Source organism: Cokeromyces recurvatus, assembly GCF_025118155.1.
Source record: "Cokeromyces recurvatus strain NRRL 2243 chromosome Unknown BX663scaffold_22, whole genome shotgun sequence".
In the NCBI taxonomy this organism is placed as follows: domain Eukaryota; kingdom Fungi; phylum Mucoromycota; class Mucoromycetes; order Mucorales; family Mucoraceae; genus Cokeromyces; species Cokeromyces recurvatus.
This window is the reverse complement of record NW_026251408.1, coordinates 23,910-42,080: the sequence shown is the minus strand read 5'-3', so window position 1 is coordinate 42,080 and position 18,171 is coordinate 23,910. Positions and strand designations below refer to the sequence as shown.

The following is an 18,171-nucleotide window of genomic DNA, read 5'->3' as shown; positions in this document are numbered from 1 at the left end:
AAAAAAAAAAAAAATAAAAATTTGAGTGGAGAATAAATTCATATATGCATGTAAATGTAATACATTTATTTATGAATATATACAAATACATATAAAAATATATGAATATTTTTTTTTTTTTTTTTTGAAACACTTGGGTCTATCACTGTCCTTTCTCCCTATTAAAGTGATAAAGTGACTGTATTAATTAAGTCTCAAGTTATTCTTTTTTTTTTATTCTATTCTATTCTTTTTTTTTTTTTTTCCTCTTCTCTTTTAAATCATGCTTTCTATTTTTATTATTGGCATTGGAGATTTAGAATAGTCAAATGGACAAGCAAAAAAAGTCCAATTTAGTTTCCTTTGATTTCGAAATATCCGAAACACATCAATCTCATGAAGAAGGTGCCTTTTCAAAAATATTTGACAGAGTATTACATAATCATAAAAGACAACAATTAACTGAACAACAACTTAATGATTCGTTGCATGAAACAATTAATTTAAATAAACATCTAGCAACTACAAATTCTTCTTGCTCTTCATCCACAAAAGAATCAATTATTAGCAGCTTTTCAGTCCATTTAGATTCGACTGCTGCCGTCGTGCCTCGATCGTCTTCGTCAACTACAGCTACAACAGCTACAACTGTAACTGTAGGTAATTCAAAATTTGAATTAAAAGATCAACCTTTGAAGGAGCCAGCTCAAGTTACTGTTCAATCTTTGACACCTACTTTACCAAAATCCCAAGATCAAGAGGCTTTAGACTTTTTGTTACCAATGCCGAAAAGACAGTCATTTGACAGTGATACACAATCTATTGTAACTAACTTTTCCATCAGTAATTCAAACTCACTTTCCAAGATATTGGCTCGTTTAAGAGGACAAAGGAATGATGAAGAATTTTGGATGCCTGACGAACAATGTAGAGAATGTTACAAGTGTCGTAAACCTTTTACATTTTTAAGAAGAAAACATCATTGTCGTACTTGCGGTAAGTAGCTTACATATAACTATCTATCTATTAACTTAAAATAAATATCGATTCTTTTCCTTGAGGTTAGGTCAGATATTCTGTGGAAAATGTGCTTCTCATATCATATCAGGAAAAGTATTTAAACAAAAGGGACATGTCAGAGTATGCAATTTTTGTTATGCAGAACATCAACTAAATGAAAATTCAACATCTGCTTTAGCAATACCAAAAATGGCTACGCCTACTATGAAATCTGAATATATTATGGCCAGTTCACCTTTATCAAAACATACTGAAGTCAATGATGATGATCCGTCAATAAATAATTCATATTCTTCTCCAATTATACCCTCACAACAAAAGCCTCCACTCGTTGCTCCCAAGATGCAAATTCCTACAACAGCTCTTAAACAAGCTCGTGGCCATTATGGAAATGTGGATACTACTACATTTGCATTTGAGATACCTTCGCCTAATGATACAGAAAGACCTCTTGATGCTACTGATTACTCACCAACTATCCCCACTATTACTACAACAGGAGCATCTAATAATGACCTGCCTTTGAACGGTAATAGTGGTTTAAAACGATTATTGGATGCTGGCACATCTTTGTTAATCAAATCATCACGACCACGTTCCAATACCTCTTCATCAGCACCTCTTTTTGACGATAGATCACATCTATCTTCTTCTTCTATTTTAGACTGTGGTGGTGGCACTGTAGTAGCAGAATCAGAGCTAAGTCCATTTTCATCTAATAGCACAAATAGCCATGCAGCAGCAAATAGCTATTCAGCAGAGTTTTACCAAGACCAATTACGTCACCATCCTTCTACATCACCTAAATTGCCACAGTATGGAAGTGATGATGAATTATATGATCGACGTACAAAGCGTCCAGAGGAATTACGAGGTAGATTTTTTTTTTTTTTAGAAAGGAAGAAAATAAAATAAACTTATCATTTATGGAATGAATATTAGGTCATGAGGGTTCAAAAAGGAAAGTCAAGATACAAATTAATACTATTGGGCTTCCCAAATCATTTCAACCAGACTACGACTGGTCACCAAATCCTTTTCTTTCACCTTTTCTTATTGATGACAATAATAAGTTTTCACCCTCTTATGGTAATAATACAGAGAATCGATCCTTTCGTTTCCCACCATTATCGCGACAACGACGTCAGTCAGGTCCACAGCCAATGGTTGAACTTAGTTTTAGTGCCCGTACTCATGCTCGTAATATTCTCCGTCAATTAATGAGGGATATACCCATTTTAGCACTTGAATCTCATTCGGAATGGGAAGATGTCATTATGGAGTTGCTTCTCAAGACAACTAATAATGTAAGACCTGATATTAGGGCAGGTGACGACATGGATGTTCGACATTATGTCAAGATTAAAAAAATACCAGGCGGTTTACCAAACGACAGTTTTTATGTGAGGGGGGTTATGTGCACTAAGAACATTGCTCACAAAAGAATGGCAATCCATCTCAGGAATCCAAAGATTTTAATTTTGATGTTTAGTCTTGACTATTCTCGCGTTGAAATGGAAAATCAGCTGTTATCAATCGAACCTGTGATCTCGCAAGAACGTGAGCATATTCGCAAACTAGTAGCTCGTATTGTTGCATTGCGACCATCATTAATTGTTGTCAAATCAACTGTCTCAAGACTGGCTCTTGAGTTTTTGTTGGAAGCACAAATACCAGTTATTCATAATGTGAAACAGAGTGTCATTGAAGCTGTAGCACGATGTACGCAGGCAAGCATTGTGACATCAGTGGATAAACTACAACAAGCCACAATGGGACGTTGTGGATCGTTTGAAATCAAGACTATAATGCACGAATGGATAGTAAATCGTCGCAAGACTTACTTAGTATTTGATGATTGTGCACCAGAATTAGGAGGCACTATTGTATTACGTGGAGCTCGTGTTGAAGTGCTACGAGTTATCAAACGACTTTTAGATTTTATGGTGTTTGTTGTTAACAATCTCAAGTTGGAGACTTCCTTGTTGCTAGATTCATTTGCAAAGAGTCAAAATGAGCCACTGTCACGGTCGTCGTTATCTTCTAATGATAAGGATAGCTCTAATTATATTGATAATTTACTTCAATTATATGGAACAAGAATTTTGTCTGTATCACAATTTGTCGTCTATCCACCACCTTATCTATTAGTAAAGCTGAAGGAGACAGAGGATCAGTTGGCGATGATACGAAAACAAAGGCAGTCCAAGATGATTGAAGTATCACCAACGCGATCCGTTTTCGAAAAGCAACAACATCAAATAGATTTAGAGATGACGATGGATGCTGAGCATGAATTAATCCTTAAGAATCACCGAATTGCAAGAGCCTGGGAGGTATACATGGGTGAAAATCCCGAATCAGTTTCACCTTTCTATCATCAAAATATTGTGGTACTTTATTCAAGTGTTTGTACCGTAACTACCGTACCTTGTCAAGGTCCTGAAATCCGTATCTTTAGTTATTATCGATTTCCTTCTGACAAAACATTAGGGCAATATTTAATTGATTTATTTAATGATGCTCGGCAGACATGTTCATCCTTTATGTGTGATCATTCCATGATGCAGCATTATCGATCTTATGCACATGGAACGGCGCGTGTAATTGTAATGATTGAGCCCTTTGCTTGTCCATTACCCGGTATGTCTGATAAGCTTCTAATGTGGAGCTATTGTAAGCTATGTAATAAATATACACCTGTAATGCCTATGTCTGAAAATACATGGAATTATTCATTTGGTAAGTTTCTTGAGATCTTTTTGTATCAAAGGGGTGTAAGATGTCGTGCAGATATTTGTCCACATGATATTGCACAGACACATGTTCGATTCTTTGGTTATAATGATTTGGCTATTCATTTCCAATATGACTCTATTGACTTATTGGAAGTGTCACCACCGCCTATGAAGCTTTTTATTCACCACCAAGCACAGATGGATCTTAAGGAGACCGAACTCAAATCACTTCGATCTAAAATCAACAAGTTTTATCAGTCAATTATGGACCGTAACAAGAATTTCCCATTTGATTTAGTGGACCCTCGACGACTAGAGTCATGTAAAATTGAGTTACAGGAAATGTCTATGGAGGCAGAAGGTGAGCGTAAAGAAGTTTTACAATCATTGCAAAATATCTATGCGACATCCGATCCATTGGATACGCTGACAATTCAAATTATACAACGCGACTTATTTCAGTTTGTCACGCATTGGGAGAGTGTCTATACAGACTTTGTACAATATTACTTGAAACCTGAACGGGAACTCAAGAAGCTCACTACGATTCAATTGAAAAAGATGTTTCCTGGAGATGAGGCTATGGTACAGCCAATGATTATGGCTTCTGACATTATTGACTTACCATTGTTGGGACAAGATCTAGTAGAAGATAATAATGATAATGAAGATAAATCGACAGAGTTTTCGATGATGCCTACCCTATCATCATCTCCCTCTCTGAAAGATAAGGAACAGCCTTCTTGTTTACAATTCGAGATACGTCATCGACTTTCGTTAGAACTCATGCGCGAATTAAATAGCAAAACTACACAGAAAAGTCCTCGTCTATCGGCCTCCTTTTCACCACGTCGATTCTGTAAAGGTGATTTACCATTGCTATTATCAAATGAAAAACCTAAACAAACTAAGCATCAAAGACATTACTCACTTGGTCAACAAGACTGGAAATCTGATAAACAGTTGATATCTAGTCGTGATCGTTTACCACGTAAAAACACATATATTCAGGTGTATACACAAGCAAACGACCTTGTGCAAGAAGAAGAGATGGATGAATTTATGGACGATGATGTGTTTTCACGACGTCGTCATATTGAGCTCTCTAAATTTCATTCAGATAATGATTTATCGCCTGCTGAGGAGAACATAGACTACTTTTCAAACTTGGCACCTTATTCGCTTGAAGTCATGAAGCCGTATACTAAGCAAGTATCATCACCACAAGAGATAAGACCCTTTAGCGATGGTTTGGATTTGTCATCCGGGGTATCAGGGGATGAGATAGATGAAGATTTACCAAGGGCATCTGAATTGTTAAAAACACAACCCTTAGCCAACATTCATCCTGATCTGCTGATCGATAGTGTAACATCAAAAGGATCAAAAACTGTTCATTTGGATGACACACGACATTCTTCTATCGAGAAAATATCCTTTATGAAAACATTGACTAACTTTTTGACAGATAGTGGGGTTGGAAACTTATTACCACTGGAACTACCATTGTAAGAAATTAATATATATATATATATATATGAAGGATATAAGTTTTTTTTTATTAATATAAGTTATATATGTATACATATAGGCAATCTACAGAATATCTTTTTCCTGATTCGTATGTAGTAGTACGAGAAGATGAGCCAAGTACAATTATTGCTTACACATTAAGTTCCGAAGATTATATTGATAAAATGTGTGATATTCACAATACAGCTGAATCGTCTATTAAGGCGGCATCCTCTTCAGAACTTAAGCTTGACAACATGGATGACATACAAGAGACCTTATTGCGTGAATCAGGCACTCATATGCGCTATAACTTTTCTACCGGATCTACTAAATTCTTTTGTAAAATATTTTTTTCAGAGCAATTTGATGCACTTCGACGAAATTGTGGATGTCATGAGAGCTACATTATGTCGTTGGCTAATTGTGTTAAATGGGACTCGTTAGGTGGCAAGTCTGGATCAGCTTTTTTAAAGACAAAAGATGACCGACTATTAATGAAGCAGATGAGTAAATATGAATTAGATGCCTTCTTGAGGTTTGCGCCGGCCTATTTTCAATATATGTCAGAGGCATTCTTTAGTGATTTGCCGACAGTATTGGCCAAGATTTTTGGGTTTTATAGTATTGGATATAAAAATGGAGCGACAGGTAAATCAATGCGAATGGATGTATTGGTAATGGAGAATTTGTTTTATCAAAGAAAGATAAAGAAGGTTTGTAAATTAGCTCCTTTTTAAATAGATATATACATATATGCATATTTAAATATTTAAATAGATATTTGATTTGAAAGGGTCCATGAGGAATCGGCATGTTCAATCTACGGGGAAACAAGATGAAGTACTTTTGGATGAAAATTTAGTAGAATGTAAGTCAATATGTATATATACATATTTATATAAATGGAGGGATTCTTTATCTTCTTAATTTTTACTTGTTTTATTTAAAGTGATTTATCAATCCCCTTTATTTATTCGGGCTCATTCAAAGGAAATTCTTCGAAGCTCATTACATAATGATACCCTGTTCCTATCAACAAGAAATGTCATGGATTATTCATTACTCGTCGGTATAGATGAGGAACATCGAGAATTAGTTGTAGGCATTGTTGGTAAAACTATATCATTCAAATACATTTTAGCAGGTTAATAACAAATGTATATTTATATATATATATATATACTAGATTTCATAAGAACTTTTACATGGGATAAAAAGTTGGAGAGTTGGGTAAAAGAATCAGGTATTTTGGGTGGAGGAGGTAAAGAGCCTACGATTGTATCACCTCGGCAATATAGAATTAGATTTAGAGAAGCAATGGAACGTTATTTCTTAATGGTACCTGACTTCTGGGCTTTAAGTAGACAAGTGAATAATAATGAACGTGTAGCCTTAATACAACAGCGACCCAGTTCATCGATACATCATTCAGAATTAGATGAAGAATAAAGCTTTTTTTTCGAGAAGCTTTTTTTCTGGAAAAAAAAAAAGGAAAGAAAGGAAAAGAGGTAATTTCCTTATACATATGTATTGTATATATTAATTGTGTAATAAAAAAAAGTTCTTGTAAATATAATGTCATAAATATAAATATCACTAATAAATACAATTTTTATAAAGTTGGAAAATGATCATAATTGACGTAAATACATATACATATTTTATTCAAATACAAGACTTTCGTATATAATATATACATAGAAAAAAAAATTTTTTTTCTATTGCTTGTGATCTCTTGGACGACCCATCTATAAAATAAAGGATTCGAGATATTACATAGAACCGCAAGTCTTGACAACTAAATTTGTTTTCAGAAAATACATAGGAAAGGTTTTTTTTTTTAAGAAAAAAATTCATCTATAGCAGTATACTATGAATCCCATTCTCTTATTTTTAGTAGATGTGCAACTTAGCTTGACATTTAAGGAGGAAGAGTACAAGCTGAATCCAAGTTTATATATAGAAAATGTCAGTTATGTTATACTTAATATACATTCTTGCTTTGTCATTAGTACAAATGCTGTTAAGTATACAAAAGCATTCACAGGAGCATCATAAAATAAAAAAAAGACCATTTTGTTGCATCATAAGTATTAATTATGATAGCTATTGATGTTTTGTTGAATGATGAACCCTGTCATCAAGTTATTGTTAGAAAAAAAAAGGGGGGAAAACAAAAAATTAATTATTTGGTAGTGCACAGTCACTGATGATAAGATATAAATGTAAATTCATGCTACATGTACAAAATTCTTTTATTATTATTAATATTCTTCCCCATCCCCCCCCCCTTTTGTTTATAGTCATGTATTATTATCAGTTGAAATGTGTATTATATACACCAGAACAAATCACATTCCCCTCTAATTTTTTTAGTCATTCTTTTCCAACTATCAATCCCGTATCAATTGATTTTTTTGACGATTATAGGAATAAATCATTAATTTCATCTTCATCGTCATCATCATTGCAAAGACGACCCTCTCAACATCCCATCAAACATGTCCCTCCTACACCCATTAGTCATACTACGACTTCTAATGCAACAGAAAACACTTATCTTAAAAATCATACAGATTTTCGGTTAGGATCTATTCACATTACTTCTATCGACAAACAAAATAAAAAAAAGCAATGGCATCTTGGTTATGGTATCCTTCATCTCTATCGTAGTATGGAAGAAACAGAGCCTGACAGTGATACTCTTTGTATTTTGGCAGTACCTTCTTATATGACAGATACTGATTTTATACAATTTGTGGGTAGTCATCATAAAAGTCATATTCTACAGTATAGGTTCATAAAAGATTATTCTCCAAACAAATATACAGTACTAGTGAAATTTGATAGTCGAGCAAGTGCTCATGACTTTTATAACAAGTTTAATGGAAGACGATTCAATATGACTGAGGTAAAATATTATAAAATTTGAATAGTTCGATGACTTAAATTTTTTTTTTTTTTTTTTTTTTTTTTTACTTGCTTATTAGCCTGAAATTAGCCATGTTGTCTATATCCAACGACAATCTATTGAATCTATTCATATCGCTCCTCATACTTACCCTCATATGAATGAAACTTTAGGTCCACCTACAGATACAGAATTACCTACTTGTCCCACCTGTCTTGAACGACTTGATGAAACAGTAACGGGACTTAAACCGATCCAATGTCACCATATTGCAACACAGTGCGTTTGTCTTGATAAATGGGGACAAAACCAATGTCCTATTTGCCAATACTCTCAGAGGCCAACTCATCAAAGGCCTCTTACAAAATCCCTGGTATTTGATCGTCAAAATTGCTGTTGCTTTCAATGTGGCTCCTCCACCTGTAACCTGTGGATCTGTATGATATGTGGTCATATTGGATGTGGACGATATCAATCTGCACATGCCTATCATCATTATCGTGACTGCCAACATAGCTATGCATTAGAAATTGATACTCAACGCGTCTGGGATTATGTTCAAGATGGTTATGTACATCGACTGATTCAGAATACAGTGGACGGTGGGTTAGTTGAATTACCGTCGATGCATCGAACGACTCAAGCCCCCGAGACATCATCCTTGTCCAATACATCTACTACCAGTGATAATCATGAAAAGTTGATGGATAGTCTGTCGGCTGATCATACTTATATGATGACATCTCAGCTTGATTCACAACGTATTTATTATGAAGAACAATTAGAAGGTCTTATGAAGCAACTGACTGTGTTTACAAACCAGATAAAATCAATACATGACGCGATTGAAGAAGGTAAGGAAAAATATAATGTATTGCTCGATCGAAATGTGTCGTTAGATATGGCGATGGAAGATTTGAAAAAAGACAAAGAAAAGGTAGATAAACGGATTCAAAATTACAAAGAAAAATATAAAGTGATGCAAAAGAATTTAGCCGAAGAGAAACTGGTAAATAAACAAACAAACAAACAAAAGGGGAACATGAGTAAACATATACTTATTACTGGGTTTTTTTTATTATTATTATTTTCCTTTTTTCTTATATATATATATTTGTGTACATATAGCTTAAGAAATCACTCATCAAAAATAATGAGTTATTAAAAAAGAATGTTGAATTAAAGGATGAACGATGGAAAGTTCAAAGTGATCAAGTTAAACAATTAATGACATTATTAGAAGAAACAAACCAATAATAAAAATTGGCATGACTGCGATTTTGTAGTCTACAAAATTTGTTATTTTATTTTATTTTGTTTTCTTTTTTTTTTTTTTTTATAAAATTATACAAATTAAGGCAACATGAGTACCGAAGAATTAGAATCATATCGTTTCCAATTAGAACAAGTTGAACTTGCATTACAATCTGACTCAACTAATGAGGAATTACAAAAGTTACAAGCAGATCTAAAAGAATTAATTGCCATGTTTGAACAAGTACAGTCATCACCTGTTAAAAAGTCAAATAATGCGGATGCCTCACCGACTACAACGACCATGGCTTTAAAAAACAATACATTTTCGGTCAATCAAGAAGTAATGGCACGTTGGTCAGGTGATGGCCAATTTTACAAGGCCGTCATTACAGCTATCGGTGGCGCCGATCAAGTCTTTTCAGTAAAATTTAAAGGGTATAATGATTCAGAATTTGTTAAAGCAGAAGATATTAAACCTATTATTGAAAAGAAGAGGACAGGTGTATTTGAAGATGTAAAGGCAAGTAATAAAAAAGTTAAAAAAGAAGCTGCATCATCATCATCACCATCGACAACATCTGCTAGTAGTAATAGTAGCAAAATGAAGAAAAAGACAGTAGAATTTGAAAATAAAAAGAATGCATGGTTGAGCTTTGCAACAGGAGATAAAAAGAAGCATAAAAAAGCGGTGCCTGTAATTAATAAGAAGAGTATTTTTAAGACGCCTGATAATCCAGAAGGCAAAGGTAAAAATATAGATATTTATATGTATATAGTTAAAAAAAAATGTTCATAGCAAAATTTATTAATTTACATGTATTAGTTGGTGTTGTTGGTAGTGGTAAAGGTATGACATCATTTCAACAAAGAGGAAAACATATATATACACCTTCTTCAAATACAGATGATTAAAACACTAGTATTCATAATAAAAGTTTAATATACATAGTATTACGTAATAACGTACTTCTTAAGGGACTTTTTTTTTTTTTCTGAACTGATATTCTCCCAATAAGAAATTATTTTTTTTTAAAAAAAGGTGGAGATTTTATTTATTTATTTTTTTCTCTCTTTTTTTTTTTTTTTTTTTTCTTTTTTCTGAATTTTGCTATATAATGCTGCCTCAATTTGGTTATATTGTAGCACAGGCTGGTGCAGATTCATATCCAAATAATAATCCACCATCCTACTATTATCCTCAACGATTGCCTCCTCCTATTCTAGCTGACAAAAGAGATGAACAACAGCAGCAACAGCAACAACAACAACAACAGCAGCAGCAGCAGCAACAACAACAGCAGCAGCAACAACAACAGGGATATAGACCACTTCAACCATTATTATTACCATCATCAAGAATAAATGACACACAACCACCACTTCCACATATGATTTGGCATTCTGAACAACAACCATTGCCTCCTATTAACCACCAGCCACCAGATGATCATAAAGTAACAACGACACCAGCAGTAGTAGCAGTACAACAACCAACAATAATAGAAAAAGATCAGATAACAGACGATCAAACTTCACCTTGGCATGGTAATTTATATATATACATATATATCCACGCCACACACGAATATTAACAATACTATATAGATTTTAAAACCAACAATAATAATAATAATAATAAAGTTGTTCTTGTACGCCGAATACGAGAATCGAACGACCTCATTAGTCTCATGGATACTGAATTCTGGGAACAATGCGACGAGTAAAGAAAAAAATAATAAATATTTATATATTAGCCAAATTATAGTACTTACCTCTAATTCTTTATTTCTCTCTCTTTTTCTTTTTTTTTCTTTTTTTTTCTTTTTTTTGTTATCATAAATAGAATTTATAGGGAAAAACTCGACTCTCTCCAAGAAGAACTTCGAATGATTCAACAAGGTCAGATTTAAAAGAAAAAATATTTTTTTTTTTTTTGCGTCGCCGAAATTAAAAAATTTTCCTTTTGTAACATATGAATATAAATATATATAGGCACACATTCGGCATTTCAAGAAAGTTTAAATGATCTTGAAAAATATCGTGATAATACAATTGAAGATGCCTTACTTTTTAAAGAATATGAAATGGGAGTTGTTAAACAAGATTATGATGAGGAAACGGGAAAAGTAGAAGCAGAATATGAAAGTGAAAGAAATGGATTAATGGGAGTTTTGTTACAAATAATTGAAGAAAAGAAAAAACAAGTGACAAGAGAAGACGGTGAATTAGATTTAGATGTCTTTAAAGATGCTTATAGAAAATTAAATGGAAGAAGGAATTTAAGGAAGACGGTAATAAATGGAAGACAAAGTCAAAGTCAATCTCCTTCACGACATCAAGAAAGACGTAGTCGAAGAGGTAATAAAAATATATATATAACATGCTTTTTATTATTATTATTAATATTTTTTTTGTTTTCTATAGATCGTCAAGCTACACCTCATAACATTCATGCACAACCTACTTCAACAGAACAAGAAGAATTAGAAGCTGACTTTCATAATATGAAGGTATAAAATAAGCAGTCTTCTATTTACTATGTCTTTTTTCTTTAATTAGTGCTTATCTTAGGGCGATCTATCTTCTTCTAATCTAAGAAAACAACGATAATAATGTAAATACAACCGAAACAATTATAGTATACACATACACACACACACACATACACATACACATACATATATACATATATATATATACAAATATATGTATGTGTATATATAAATATATACATACATGTATTATTTTATTTTATTTTATTTTATTTTGCATAAATAGAATTAAATGTCCGTTCAGGTTTTTTTTTTTATTTTATTTCTATTTTATTTGCAGTATTTTCGGACGTTTTTAAAAAATTTTGGGAAATTTTGAAAATCATTTCGAGGACCTCATGTAATATTTTTTTTTTTTTTTTATATAAATATAAAATTGTTTGTTTGTATATTTTCATAATAAATACTCTCGTCCAGTTTCTAAATAACATTTAAGTTGTTGATGGATACAATAATATTATACTTGGGTAGGATGGAGTAGTATACAAATATATTATTTATTTTATTTTATTTAATTGACGGACGCTAATGTTTAAATTTTGATTCTTTTAGAATTGTAACTAGCATTGTTACGACGACGCTTTTGTATATTGTTATCATTATTATTAGATCTGTCATTAGTAGATACAAGGTTAGCTTCATTTGAAGGCACTTGTTCATTACGACGTGCCCAATATTTTCTAATAGGAGAGAGAGAGTAGTCAAGGAAATTACTAGCAGACTCCCAAGTAATCATCGCTTTCACCATAACCTTTTCCATCTGACTTGGTATAAGTAATTACCAGGAGTAACCCTTATGGTTGATTACTACCTCAACTTCATCATAAGTATCCGTTTCAGTATTGGCCAATTTAACTTTACGCGATATCACTTTAATATGGGAAGGAGGTACGTCTCTTGGTAAGAGTGGACCTGTACCATCAACCAATACATAGTTTCCACCCTGAGTTTTTCTTTTGACAGTGTAAACGTTTATAGATGATGGACTTTGTTTTTAGATATCCAGCGTTCAACTATACTATTTGTACGAGGATGATAGCTTGTTACAAGCCGATGGTCGATATCAGAGTGTTTAATATAAAGTCGTACTATTTCATTTACGTATTCTGTACCATTATTGCTTTAGATAATTTTAGGTCTTCCCATTAGAGATAGATAGTATATTTCTTATCGTAAGTGTTATTGTTAAGGATAATTTATCAGAGATTGCTCCAAGTACACAAAATCTAGTAAATATACCAACAACTAGAAGGATGTAGTTATTTCCTTGTAAAGACAGTGTTATAGGGTCCAGCGGCGTCAATACAAATATGACCCTATGGAGCATTAGCATAAATTGATTTTAATGGATGATATTCATGTTTTGACAATCGGGACAGTTTTTTTACTGTGTCAAGAGTATCTTCTTTAAGCTTTGTTCAATGAATTCATTCATTATGTAAAGCTGTTACCATAGCTTGAGCATCACGATGTCCTTCTAAATGAGTTTTTATCAGTAGATTTAATCCTTCTTCTAGTGCTGGTGTTATTAAATCAACAGGGCATCATCACACGAGATGTAAGAATAGATCCATCGTCGTTGACATTTTTTTGTCTTTTTATTATAATATATATATATATATATATATATATTTGAATTTAAATTGATAGGGTATTTATAAGACTTGTTAAAGAGGTCTGAGACAAGATGTGAATCAGAAAAGTGTTAGTTAACGACCGAATAAGATATGTTATAGATAATGAAATCTTAGAAGCTTTAATAATATTTGATGGAGTGGATCAAAAGAGTTTCAGGAAGATTTGGATAGAGCTCCTTAAATAATTTTATAATTCACGTGTTTAATCAAGAAACATGACATTATAAATCAGCTCATGACAGGACTAAGTAAAATACAACCCACAAAACGAACCTTTGCTAAGAGCACAGTATGAGATGGAAGTTGATGATAATTATGAGCTTGATTTTGGTACATTGAATAATTTAGTTTGTTCATGTTGAGTCTTTAAATTAACAAGTAATCGAATCTCAGCCAATGGAAGACTTACTAGAGGAAATCACAGTTGACATGAGTAAAGTCAAACTCAATATGAGGAAATATATAAAAAGTATGTAGCAGATCAGATAGAAAGAAAGATTCATTAAGATCCTCCAAGAAGAGGTATTATCTGTTCCTAAAGCGGCTGCGGTATACGGCATACCTCATTCAAGTAGCTTATAGGCTTTTGGACGAGTTTAATAGAGGTGACGGGCATGTACTTCCAGGCACGACAGTCCAATCGAAAACTACCAAGCCAAAAAAAAAAAAAAAAAAAAAAAAAAAAAAAATTACATGAGGTCCTCGAAATGATTTTCAAAATTTCCCAAAATTTTTTAAAAACGTCCCAAACTCAACCGAAAATACTGTAGTTTTAAATCAAAAAGCCTTTCTTTTTCTCTCTCTCTTTTTTTTTTTATTTACATACATAAAACAAAATGATAATTTTATTAAAATATTTACTATTGATTTTAAATACTATTCATTTTACCTTATCGCTTAATTGTGACTGTGGCTATTTTGATTCATCTACAAACGCTGTCTGGTCTACTATGTATCACCTTAATTTCCAACATCCGTCGTTATCCACTAATAATCATTCTATTCTTTATAATAATCATCGTCAAGACCTTTTTTTCGCTAATTATACTATTCCAGCTAAATATAATGATCCATACTCGCGTATTTTTCATCGTGATAATGTTCGTTTGACTAAAGATTCATTAGAGATTATGATTACTAGATCAGATATCATTCAATGTGGAGGTGTAGGTACACGTCGTCATAATTTTTTATTTGGATCCTTTCGGGCTTATATTAAAACTACACATGTACATGGTACTGTCTCTGCCTTTTATATCTATAATAGTCCAACCGCAGAAATTGATATTGAGATCCTAAGTGCTCTACCAGAGCCTCGTCCAATCTATTTTGCAATTCATCCAAATTTATTTGAAAGTAACGGGAAAGCATCTGTACTTACACATGGCTCAGCTAGGTTATTATTACCCTTTAATAATTCTGATCCTACTCATGATTTTCATGAATATCGTATTGACTGGTTTCCTGGTTTAGTTGTCTTTTATTTGGACGGATATGAAGCGTATCGATCAACGACCAATGTGATGAGGGTACCAAGTCGTGTTATGTTAAATCATTGGACAGATGGGAATCCAAAATTTAGTCAAGGTCCTGTAAAAGAGAATGCAAGTATGTATGTTAAAAATATGACATTCTTTTTTAATGAAACTACAAGTAATAAAATGTCATGTAGCCATACGAACATAAAATGTAATATAGAAGGTAATTTCTTTTTTTTTAAAAAAAAAAAAAAGGTATATTTTTGGTTTTCTTTTTCTTTTTTCTTTTAATGTAATATTATATAATAATGCAGATATAATTCAAACACTAAGTGATTCAACTATACTTATAAATAATGACACATTATTACCTATTGACGAGAATGAGATTAAAAAAATATCAAGTCAAGCTTCTTCATCTAATATTATGATGAAACCAACAATTTTAATAATATTATTATTTCATTTATTAAAATAAATATTTATTATTATTATTGCTTCAAGTGTTCTAATAACATCTTTAATCTTTTATTTTGTACATTATTTTGAAATATGTTATCATTATTATTTAACCAATTTAAAAATTCAGTATTAGATGCAAGTACGGTTTCATAGAGGGAATCGCTATCATCTCCCATAAACAATTCATCATCATCATCTATTACTGCTACTTCTGTCGTTACCCTAGTAGCAAAATTTGTTCTAAATCTGGATAATAATCTTGAATCATAAGGTGTTGTAGGTAGATTGGATAAACTATTTGCCAGTTTATTATCGAATAAAGGATCTTGTTTCGTATTTTTTAAAGACATGATAATAATAAAGATTAGAAAAAAAAAGGAAAGAAGGAAGGAAGAAGAAGAAAAAGGAAAAGAAATTATAGTTGTACTTTTCTTTATCTTATGATGATTACTAACATGTTTTTTTTTCTTCAGCTCTTCCCGGGAGCTATTTTACCTTTTTTGGTTTAAAATATTAATTTCACTTTTTTTTTTAAGATATAAAAGATTATTTTTCTATCTATGAATTGTTACTGTAGAAAATAAAATAATAAAAAAAAAGTTAGTATTTTGAATCTTTTGTAAAGGAGAACAACATAATACGAACCAGAATTAAATGCTTCAAATGGATCCCCATCTTTCTCTGTCACTATGACTTGACTTTGTAAATCAAAACTTTTACTTTCTTTGATTCTATTAAAGTGTACAGCTCGTATTGGGTTATCTGTATTAGGTCGAATTGGTGGCTTCATATTCCTTAGTAATGCGAAATTTATAGATTTGAAAAAGGAGTGTGATTTAACTTCACTTGCTCCTCCTGCACGTCCTCCTAACCTCTTGGTTTCATTTTTTGTAAGTAATTGACGTATAAAGGACTTGCATGTGCTAGTCAGTGGGTTAAAATGGTCCTCTGGAAACACAATAGAGTTGTGCAGAATTTGTTCAAAAGTCTCATCTCTTGTTGAACCTTTAAACGGTGTATATCCTATCTTATAAATAAAATATCATTAATTACTCGAAAGAAGGAGAATATATTATTTAAACGCTTACTAGCATTTCATAGATTAGGATACCCAATGTCCACCAATCTACTGTACTTGTATGCCCATTCCCCTTTATCACTTCAGGTGCCAAATATTCTATCAAAAAAAAAAAAAAAAATTAGAATAATTCAAATATCTTTACATTAAATTACTACCCTCTGTTCCTACAAATGAATTTGCCCGTATGTTCATACATGATCTTGTATCTAATAATGGTTGTTGCTGCTGCCTCTATAATAAATTCATATATGTATACTATTAGGCGCAACTCACTCAATAAAATAATTTCCTTTGTTTTTCTGTTGTTTATTTCTATTTCTTTTCTTTTTTTTTCTGGTTTTTTTTCCTTTTTCTTTTTTTTTTTTTTTTTTTGTTTTACATTCATTTTATTTTACCGAGGAGAATGGAGAGCTAGGTCTTGATATTGTAGGAGGAGCAGCAGAGGGTGATTGGACTGAGAGATCAAAGTCAGATAACATTAAATGACCTGATTCATGTAAAAGAATATCTAAAATAAAAGATGAATATAAAAGTCATATAGATGAAATATCGAGACACTTACTCTCAGGCTTTAAATCACGAAATACGATGCCCATTAAATGTAAGTATTCTAATGCAGCCACTACCTCAGCGGCATAAAACTTGGCTTCTTCTTCTTTTAAAACTCTACCTGGTCGATTCTGCAAAGCTATAGAACATGCATAAATAAAACTCATATTATAACCCCCCTTCTCCCCCCCCCACTTTTTTTTTTTTTTGTTCTCCATCTCAATAATTAAAAATATAGATCTAATAGAATACCTCGAAAAAATTCACCTCCTACACAAAATTCCATACAAAAATAGACATATTCTCGACTCTGAAAGGAATGATAAAGCGGTACAATAAAGGGATGATTAGCAGTAGACAAAATAGCTTGTTCTACCATGACCCGCTTCACTTTATTGCGTTGTATCATGTCTCGTTTGGATAAAACCTTAAGAGCAAATAGGTTATTGGATTTAATATGTTTAACAAGATAGACTTTACCCACATCACCTTTGCCTAACAACCTGATCTTTTGGAAATCACTAGGTCCAACTGTCGCTTTTTGAGTTGTTAGAGAATAGGATGAGGATGATGAGGATGATGAAGATTTAAGTGTTATGATGGGAAGTGATGGTTTGAGTGAATAAATGCTACCACTGTTGACTTGATTTGTATGGTTGCTATGATGGGTTAAATGGTAATCACCTATTGCATTAGGTACAGATGCTACTCTTCTTAATATTCTATTTGGTAACAAAAGTCCATCGTTCATTTTAAGCGGTTGCTGCTTTATTGGGAATAGTTTTGTTTCAGGTTGATAGCTAGGTTCCGGGGATGAAGGTAATGACATTTTTCTTTTATAATAGTAAACCTTTTGCCAAAATGATGTCGTAAGAAAAAAAAAATAAAGTGATGCACTTCTAAAAAAAAAAAACCCCAGTGTCGTATGTGTTTGGAAAAGAGTATCGCACAATTCAGGAAAATATTGGTTTTTTTCCATATCTTTGACGGGC

The 18,171-nt window shown here is 32.3% G+C and overlaps 9 protein-coding genes across 9 annotated transcripts; 7 read left to right on the top strand and 2 right to left on the bottom strand.

Moving 5' to 3' along the window:
- Positions 1–240: 240 nt before the first annotated feature.
- BX663DRAFT_149615 (uncharacterized protein) lies at positions 241–1,086 on the top strand. The gene has a single exon (XM_051521602.1). It carries the CDS (start codon positions 309–311, stop codon positions 981–983), a length of 675 nt encoding a protein of 224 aa, XP_051380533.1. The 5' UTR covers positions 241–308; the 3' UTR covers positions 984–1,086.
- Positions 1,087–6,327, top strand: BX663DRAFT_149637 (uncharacterized protein). The gene is made up of 4 exons (XM_051521603.1): positions 1,087–1,873; positions 1,942–5,245; positions 5,329–5,965; positions 6,030–6,327. Exons 1-4 carry the CDS (start codon positions 1,189–1,191, stop codon positions 6,177–6,179), a joined length of 4,776 nt encoding a protein of 1,591 aa, XP_051380532.1. The 5' UTR covers positions 1,087–1,188; the 3' UTR covers positions 6,180–6,327.
- Positions 6,328–7,557: 1,230 nt separating this feature from the next.
- On the top strand, positions 7,558–9,328 carry BX663DRAFT_439135 (BRCA1-associated protein 2-domain-containing protein; the record flags this gene model as incomplete). Its single annotated transcript, XM_051523317.1, has 2 exons — positions 7,558–8,163; positions 8,243–9,328. The coding sequence occupies 2 exons, from the start codon at positions 7,558–7,560 to the stop codon at positions 9,326–9,328; spliced, it is 1,692 nt and encodes a 563-aa protein (XP_051380531.1).
- A 198-nt stretch (positions 9,329–9,526) lies between these two features.
- On the top strand, positions 9,527–10,332 carry BX663DRAFT_439089 (uncharacterized protein; the record flags this gene model as incomplete). The annotated part of the gene is made up of 2 exons (XM_051523314.1): positions 9,527–10,166; positions 10,244–10,332. 2 exons carry the CDS (start codon positions 9,527–9,529, stop codon positions 10,330–10,332), a joined length of 729 nt encoding a protein of 242 aa, XP_051380530.1.
- Positions 10,333–10,491: 159 nt separating this feature from the next.
- Positions 10,492–11,257, top strand: BX663DRAFT_149575 (uncharacterized protein). The gene has a single exon (XM_051521601.1). It carries the CDS (start codon positions 10,536–10,538, stop codon positions 11,010–11,012), a length of 477 nt encoding a protein of 158 aa, XP_051380529.1. The 5' UTR covers positions 10,492–10,535; the 3' UTR covers positions 11,013–11,257.
- Positions 10,884–12,086, top strand: BX663DRAFT_516825 (Sds3-like protein). Its single transcript, XM_051528644.1, has 6 exons — positions 10,884–10,965; positions 11,026–11,140; positions 11,264–11,319; positions 11,413–11,778; positions 11,845–11,930; positions 11,992–12,086. Exons 2-6 carry the CDS (start codon positions 11,109–11,111, stop codon positions 12,028–12,030), a joined length of 579 nt encoding a protein of 192 aa, XP_051380528.1. The 5' UTR covers positions 10,884–10,965; positions 11,026–11,108; the 3' UTR covers positions 12,031–12,086.
- Positions 12,087–14,441: 2,355 nt separating this feature from the next.
- On the top strand, positions 14,442–15,295 carry BX663DRAFT_562905 (concanavalin A-like lectin/glucanase domain-containing protein; the record flags this gene model as incomplete). The annotated part of the gene is made up of 2 exons (XM_051531986.1): positions 14,442–15,217; positions 15,282–15,295. The coding sequence occupies exons 1-2, from the start codon at positions 14,446–14,448 to the stop codon at positions 15,293–15,295; spliced, it is 786 nt and encodes a 261-aa protein (XP_051380527.1). The 5' UTR covers positions 14,442–14,445.
- Positions 15,296–15,578: 283 nt separating this feature from the next.
- On the bottom strand, positions 15,579–15,899 carry BX663DRAFT_553850 (uncharacterized protein; the record flags this gene model as incomplete). The annotated part of the gene is made up of 1 exon (XM_051531483.1): positions 15,579–15,899. One exon carries the CDS (start codon positions 15,897–15,899, stop codon positions 15,579–15,581), a length of 321 nt encoding a protein of 106 aa, XP_051380526.1.
- Positions 15,900–16,103: 204 nt separating this feature from the next.
- On the bottom strand, positions 16,104–18,008 carry BX663DRAFT_532232 (kinase-like domain-containing protein; the record flags this gene model as incomplete). Its single annotated transcript, XM_051530438.1, has 7 exons — positions 16,104–16,120; positions 16,195–16,576; positions 16,638–16,726; positions 16,786–16,861; positions 17,026–17,138; positions 17,193–17,318; positions 17,432–18,008. The coding sequence occupies 7 exons, from the start codon at positions 18,006–18,008 to the stop codon at positions 16,104–16,106; spliced, it is 1,380 nt and encodes a 459-aa protein (XP_051380525.1).
- Between the last annotated feature and the right edge of the window lie 163 nt (positions 18,009–18,171).

Coding starts and splice junctions, on each gene's coding strand:
- BX663DRAFT_149615 (XM_051521602.1), top strand. CDS start 309: ATGGACAAGCAAAAAAAGTCCAATTTAGTTTCCTTTGATTTCGAAATA.
- BX663DRAFT_149637 (XM_051521603.1), top strand. CDS start 1,189: ATGGCTACGCCTACTATGAAATCTGAATATATTATGGCCAGTTCACCT. Junction 5,246..5,328: donor TTACCACTGGAACTACCATT/GTAAGAAATTAA, acceptor GTATACATATAG/GCAATCTACAGAATATCTTT. Junction 5,966..6,029: donor ATCAAAGAAAGATAAAGAAG/GTTTGTAAATTA, acceptor ATATTTAAATAG/ATATTTGATTTGAAAGGGTC.
- BX663DRAFT_149575 (XM_051521601.1), top strand. CDS start 10,536: ATGCTGCCTCAATTTGGTTATATTGTAGCACAGGCTGGTGCAGATTCA.
- BX663DRAFT_516825 (XM_051528644.1), top strand. CDS start 11,109: ATGGATACTGAATTCTGGGAACAATGCGACGA. Junction 11,320..11,412: donor ACTTCGAATGATTCAACAAG/GTCAGATTTAAA, acceptor AAATATATATAG/GCACACATTCGGCATTTCAA. Junction 11,779..11,844: donor AGAAAGACGTAGTCGAAGAG/GTAATAAAAATA, acceptor TGTTTTCTATAG/ATCGTCAAGCTACACCTCAT.